Genomic DNA, 6,939 nt, shown 5'->3' with positions numbered 1-6,939 from the left:
CTCGTTGTGTTAATTACAGAGTTGTGTTAATTACACTCTCATTATGTACGTGTGATCCTCCTGAAATGTGCTGGGGAGGTCACAGACTCCTCAGGGGGGAGCTGTGCTCGGGTCATGTGGAATTGTGTGGCTCAGCCCCGTGTGCCTGGGGGGTTTGGGAACACCAGGGGTGATGAGCAGCCGAATTGTGTCGAAAATGAGGTGAAAAAGAGCCTGTGAAGGCACGAGGAGCCTGAGCAGGGGGGGAGGTGACAGAAGGGGACAGGGGAAGTCCCTGTGGTGTCCCTTGGGGGATGAGGCGCGTGGGAAGGACCGAGTGCTCCTGCCTGGGACTGTCCTGTGCGACGCTTGAGGAGCTTGAAGGAGAAAACCGAGTGAGAAAACACCGCCAGGTGTTTCCTTAAACAAGAAACAAACCCCCCTGATGCTTCCCCCTGCAGGTCCCCGTGGCCTTCAACGACGCTTCGTTCAGCTTCTCGGAGGAGGAGTGGAAGAGCCTGAACGAGTGGCAGAAGGAGCTGTACAGGCACATCATGAAAGGCAACTACGAGGCCGTCATCTCCATGGGTAACCACGGGCTGGGGTCTGCCCTGAGCCCCCTGGTGCTCTCTGGGGCACCAGCTTTTCCTGGGAACTGGTGGAGGGATGGGAGCAGCGCCGTGTCCGGCAGGAGCGGGGAGGGGGATGCTGTGCTGGTTTGGGAAGGTGTTGCACAGCCCTGGCAATGAGTTCAGCCCTCACCAGCTCACGGGATGGGTGGAAAGATGTCCCTGGTGGCCCCTGTGGCCAGGAGAGCACCTGGGTTGTGAGGAGGAGGAGGAGGTGGGGAAGTGAGAGGACGCTCAGTCCAGGCAAAGCTGAGGAATAGGGGAGTTCCTTTGTCATGCCAAGGTCCACAGATCCACTGCTCTGGGTGCATCAGCCTGCTGGCCCCTTTGGGCAGCAGAGGGGTGCCCTGTGCCCTGCCTCTGAGGGTCCTTCCAGCCCTTTCCGTGGCCCTTCCGTGAGGAAGAGGTTTGCCAGCGCTGCCTGGGCGCTCTGTCTGGCCCCAGGGAGTGAGTCCTGCTCGATCTGCTGCTGGGGCAGAGCTGGGGAGAATCTGCAGGCGAGGCCGAGCTCTGCCTTCTGCTTTCCCCTCAGCAGCTCAGGGCACAGCATTCCCAGCTGAAGGAATGCACTCCACTCGCTCCTGCCAGTCCTGGCTGCGGGAATTCCCTCTGGGGAACATGTTGCCTTCACAACATGTTCTCAGAAATGACCTTGCCTTGGCTGGACAGTGGGTGGGAGCACAGACACCATCCCTGGCACTCAGGCACTTCCATGTGCCAAGGGCAGGCTCACCCACCTCCCTCCATCCAGCTCTGCCCAATCCAGGCCTTTTGTCCTGAATTTTCCCCTCCCTCCTTCCTTTATTTCTTTGAACAGAGATCTTGTGCAGTCCCTGTGCACCAGGGAAGAAGGTGAGGGGTAAACACCGCCCCCCATTCTCCTGTTTACAAACCCATCCTGTGTCCTGTTCCTGAGGCACGGGAACATAATGGTCCCAATGAAGGGGATCTGGGCATCTGAGCCTGGAGCATGGAAAAATGTGTCTGTGCTTTATCCAAAGGTTTCCTTTGAGAAACAAGGTCTAGGGGTTTGGCTCTGGTATAAGGCCAACAGATCCACCAGAGCAGGGGTGGAATTTAATCCCCAGAGACTCACACGTGTCTGGAAATGAAGTTTTCCGCTCTCTGCTCGAGGAGAGAAGGTGATTGTCCCCTTTCCCAAAATCCATGGGCAGCCTGTGGCTTGGAGGAGTGGGAGGAGCGGTCCTGGCTGGAGGGAACCACACGGGGAGGGCACTGCTGACAGCTCTGGTGCTGTCCCCGAGCTGAAGTCCCCATTGCAATGGATCTTAGGGAGGAGAAGACAGGAAGCCTGGAGGTGAGTGCAGATGCATTTTCTTATTCTCCTCCTCACACTGCAGGCTGGGAGTTGCTCCTCACCTGAGCAGAGTGTGCTCCTGCATCGCTCAGTCCAGGGCCCACACAAGGTGAGAGGTGCACACGGGTGGGAGCACCTTCCTAAGCCTCTCTCTTTCCGTTCCCCAGCGAAGGAAGGTCAGTGGGCGAAGGTCTGAGTTCCTCTCCCACGAGGGCGGGGGAAACATCCTGACCCTCTCTTTCTGTGCAGATGCTGCCATTTCCAAGCCTGACATGCTGTCCCGGATTGAGCAGGGAGAGGATCCCAACGCCGAGGAGCAGGAGGAGTCCGAGGCAGGGGAAACCCCCACAGACCCCAGCACCGGTGAGCCACGAGATCCCTGGGACTCTCTGGGGTTGAGATCCGATTCGTGGGTGACTTTTAAGTCCTTCCAGGTGGGGAGGTGGAAGCAGATGTGGGGTGGGTTTGTCCTCTCTGTCCCCGGGTACATGGGGACTTTCCCAGTTGTCCCCCACCCGGTGCATCCATCTCTGCCGGAATCCTCTGAAGCAGTTGGGAGGTGGGAGTGTAACTCCTGTTGTTTTCTCTCGTGCAGAGTTTTTCTTCCCTGGGCCCGACGAGAGCTCGTGGGGTAAATATGAGGAGACTCTGGCTGAGAGCCACGAGGGCTCTGAGGAAGAGGAGAGCATGGAGGTCCCCGGTACATGTGAGTGCACTGACCTGCTTTGGGAAGTGTCCCTTGTCTGGATGTGCTTTTGCTTCTCATTCCCAGGAGCAGCTCAGCTGTTCTGGATGATGCTTTTTCAGAATTTCAGTGTTAATAGTTACTTTGAGTCACTGTTTATACCATGGGAGATCCTTCGGCCCCAGGCACTGTCCAAACCCATGAGGAAAAGAGATTTTACTCCCCTTTCCACAATTTTTTTTGCCTTTATCCTAAACCACCAGACCTGTCTTTTTACACCTCCTGCTGAGGAACCCACTTTTTCCCTTTGGCCAGCTATATATAGCTAGATTATATATATCGTATTATAACATATTTGAGGGCAGGAAGGTGCTGGAGCATGTCCAGGGAAGGAAATGGAGCTAGGGAAGGGTCTGGAGCACCAGGAGTGGCTGAGGGAGCTGGTGGGGGGGGCTCAGCCTGGAGAAAAGGAGGCTCAGGGGAACCTTCTCACTCTCTACAACTCCCTGACAGGAGGGGGGAACCGGGGGAAGGTCAGGCTGTGCTCCCAGGGAACAAGGGACAGGAAGAGAGGGAACGGCCTCAAGTTGCACCAAGGAAGGGTCAGGTTGGATACTGGGAAAATTTCTCACCCCAGAGGATTGTCAGGCATTGGAACAGGCTGCCCAGGGCAGGAGTGGAGTCCCCATCCCTGGAGGGATTTCAAAGCCATGTGGATGTGGCACCTGGGGACACGGGTCAGTGGTGGCCCTGGCACTGCTGGGGAACCAGTTGGATTCGATGGTCTCCGAGGGCTTTTCCAGCCTTAACAATTCTGTGATTCCAAGTCAAATCCCTTTGGCCTTGCCTGTGTCCCGGGACAGCAGTGCCAGGCACTGAGCTGGGTGTGCACAGCAGAGCCCACCCGTGCCCCGGGGGAATTGTGGTGTAAATAACGACCCGGTTCTTGTCTCCGCAAATGACGAGTGCTCTGCTCTGCCAGACGAACAGCCCTGCGACGAGGAAGGCCCCGAGAGCCTGGAGCTTCCCAAGTCGTTGGCAGGGAAGTGGGAAGAGGTTTTTTCCAGCCCAGAGGAGGAGATGCAGTCGAGCAGCAAGAGCCAGAGCGGGTCGGACCCGCAGCAGCGAACGGCAGCGGGCAACGGGCTGAGGCGCTCCGTGCGCCGCAGGAAGGACTTGGCCAAGAAGGATCCTCCCGAGGAAGGAGCCGCGGAAAAGGGGCCCTACATCTGCTGCGAGTGCGGGGAGAGCTTCCTGGACAAGCAGCTCTTTGCCACCCACCAGAAGGCACACGCCAGGGAGGAGGCCTGCACGTCCCTGGAGCGCGGCGAGGGCCTCTGGCAGAAATCCAAGCCCAAGGGCCAGGGCTCCTCCCGCTCCAAACCGTCCAAGCGCCCCGACGGCGACAAGGGCTCCGGCTTCAAGTACGGCCTCGTCAGGCACCAGGTGAACAACATGGTGGAGAGGCCTTACACCTGCTCCCAGTGCAAGGAGAGCTTCAGCCTGGAAGTGAGTCTTATCCTGCACCAGAAGCTGCACACGGGGAAGGGCGACGGGCCGCTGACGTGCACCTACTGCGGGAAGGACTTCCGAGACCTCTCCAAAGCCATCCGCCACCAGCGCATCCACACCGGCGAGAGGCCCTACCAGTGCACGGAGTGCGGGAAGAGCTTCATCCGCCGGGATCACCTGCTCAAGCACTGGCGGGTGCACACCGGGGAGACCCCCTACCAGTGCCCCGTCTGCGGGAAGCACTTCCGCTACAAAGAGTCCCTGAATTGCCACCAGAAAATCCACTCCCGCAACCCGCGGCCCACGGAGGATTCGCAGCTGGGCCTGGAGTCGTCGGGGACCCAAACCAAGCATTTCTGCGTGAAAAAAGAGACTACGCAGTAGCCGAGGTGGGGCCGGGGCAGGAGGGCTCGCGGTGACCGTGACGGCGCAGCATGATGGCGGGTGACTTGTATCGCAGCTAATCCATGTGGTCATGCTACAAAAGCTTTGGTGAAGCATCCAAGGAATTCCTCTTACAAACTCTGACCGGCCGGCCCAGGCACCTCTGCGGCCCCGCGGGGTCCCGTGGCTCTCCCGCCGCGGCGGCGGCCCCCGCGCAGGGTTGGATTTTGCCTGTAGAGAATAATCCCGAGCGATTCTCCGGGGCCCGTATTTAGCAGGTGTTCCCCCACCTATCTTTGTGCATATTCAGGAGTGACAAGCTTTCGCTTTCTTTTTTCCACTCGTTTCACTGCAAGGCTGGAAGCGCGAGGAGGGAGGAGGGAAGGAAGGTGCCATTCCCAGGCAGCTGGTCGCCCGCTCCCCGTCGTGCCGCCGTGTCCCGAGAGGCTGCGAGGCCGGGATTGGGAGGAAGGGAGGAGAGGCGAGGCAGAGAGGTGGGTTAGGGCACGACACGGGGTTTGTGGAAGGCGGGAGAGCGGAGAGGAGAGCGCGGCAAAGAGCAAGGTGAGAGAAAGCAGGTGCAGGAGAAGGGGCTGAGGACATTGGAGCAGGAGGAGTCGGGAAGGGCAGCGTTTGGAGGCGTGGTGGGATCACGCCTCCCTTCTTTGGAAGGGTGTCTCTGGCACCAGCCAGGCTGTGGTTTCCCTCTGGCCCGAGGGGACGGCGCTGCTGGGCTGACACACGGACTCCTGTCACTGAAGGTGATTTTATTACTGTTTTTTAACTGGGTTTGGTCTCACTCAGGTAAGTCAGACGAGTGAAAGCAGCTTCTCCTAACCCCTGTAAAGAGCTGTTTGGTTTTTAGTTAACCTAGAAGTAGTATATTATTATTATTATTATTATTATTATGAACTATTATTATTATTATTAATTATTATGATGATGATAATACTACAAGGAAAGGTGTGACACTATATTTCACAGTTGCTCTAAAACACTTCCATGTTATGCGATAAACGCCCAGAGTTTTCCAGCCGTTTGTGTAAATATTGGTTGACTTCTGGAGCTGTTGGTGTTGTTCCGAGGTGCCTGTACGTGGTGTCTCTTCGCTGTGTATCGTCAGCTGCTGGTTCGTGACCGTGTTTTGTAACAACTTTTGTAAAGTCTGTCAATACAGTGTTTCCACTCTGAATTCCGTGTGGGATGAGCCGTGGCAGCCCCTTGCCGATTCCTGCAGCTCCCTCGCCCTGCTCCTGGCTGTTGTTTGGGAGCTTTTCCAGGTAATCTGTGGGACAGGTGAAGGGCACAAGCCAAGCTGAGCATCCGTGGAGCCAAGCCTGGCAAACAGGTGCTGTGTCCAGCATTTGGGATTCGTGTTTTTACCTCTTCCTCTGCTGGAAGCAGATTTTGGGGTTATGATCCATGAGCCAGCCTGTGCCACGCACAGATAGGGCTGTGGATGGATGAGGGGTCACTTCCCTCATCCCTCTGCAGTGGGATAGAGCCGGGATATCCTGTGCCAGGAGAAGCGCAGGTGGCTGTGGCTGCTTCGGAGCTGGGATTGTGGAATCCCACAATGGTTTGGGTTGGAAGGGACCTTAAAGGGTGCCCTGGCTGGTGCCATGCACAGGGTCCTTTGCCCTTCCCAGGAGCTCCCCCACAGCCCAGTGTCTCTTCCTGCCAGAGCCCAGCACAGGGGGATGTTCCCCTCTCCCAGGTCTCCCTGGCAGAAACCCACCGGAGCCTCCCAGAGCTCCAGCAATGCCCAAGGGGTTGTTCTGGCTTGGGACCACACGTGGGAGGTGGACAGGGCAGCCCGTGGGTTGGAGCCACTGTGGGGATGTGGCACTTGTGGCCCACACATCCCTGGCTTTGGCTTTGGCCAGGCTGGATCCCCTCCCATCCCAATCCATGCCAGGTACCCGCAGAGCTGGAGTGAGTGACCCCAGAGCAAGGATCCCCCACACTCCAGAACCCCCAGATGGGATGGGGTGGGGCTGCCCCACACGCAGTGGTGGGGAGGAAGAGGAGGAGGGAAAAGGGGAGAGGTCAGGGAAGAGCATCCTGTGGGATCTGGGCTGGTGGTGGGCCGAGCACAGCTCCGAGCACACGGAGACTCCATGAGGACACACGGATGTCCCTCTACATTGCACACGTGTGCTGTGTGTGTATAAACACAGCTACACACAGGGCCTGAGCCTGGGGGACAGGACACGGCACTCCATGGATACATCCCGATCCCGCTCTGGCTGATCACGATGAAGATCCACTCATGGGAATAAACACACCTGATAAAAACACCTGGATCTCCACAGGGACAACTTGGAGCCTCCCAGAGCCAGGATCGGGCACTCCCTCCACCCAGTAGCTGCCCTGGATCCCAGACTCCCCACTTGCACTGGGATGTACAGACTCCAGGCAGTGACACCCTC

At 57.8% G+C, this 6,939-nt stretch overlaps 1 protein-coding gene across 1 annotated transcript; it reads left to right on the top strand.

Annotated features, from left to right (window-relative positions):
- Window positions 1–425: 425 nt before the first annotated feature.
- Window positions 426–5,699, top strand: LOC113941077 (zinc finger protein 777-like; the record flags this gene model as incomplete). The annotated part of the gene is made up of 4 exons (XM_027632237.1): window positions 426–567; window positions 2,176–2,289; window positions 2,522–2,632; window positions 3,594–5,699. Coding segments are annotated over 4 exons (1,281 nt in total), but the record flags the coding sequence as incomplete, so codon positions are not given.
- Window positions 5,700–6,939: the final 1,240 nt, after the last annotated feature.

This window comes from Corapipo altera, unplaced genomic scaffold, assembly GCF_003945725.1.
Source record: "Corapipo altera isolate COAL_440 unplaced genomic scaffold, ASM394572v1 55103, whole genome shotgun sequence".
Lineage (NCBI taxonomy): Eukaryota > Metazoa > Chordata > Aves > Passeriformes > Pipridae > Corapipo > Corapipo altera.
This window is presented reverse-complemented; position numbering and strand designations above follow the sequence as displayed.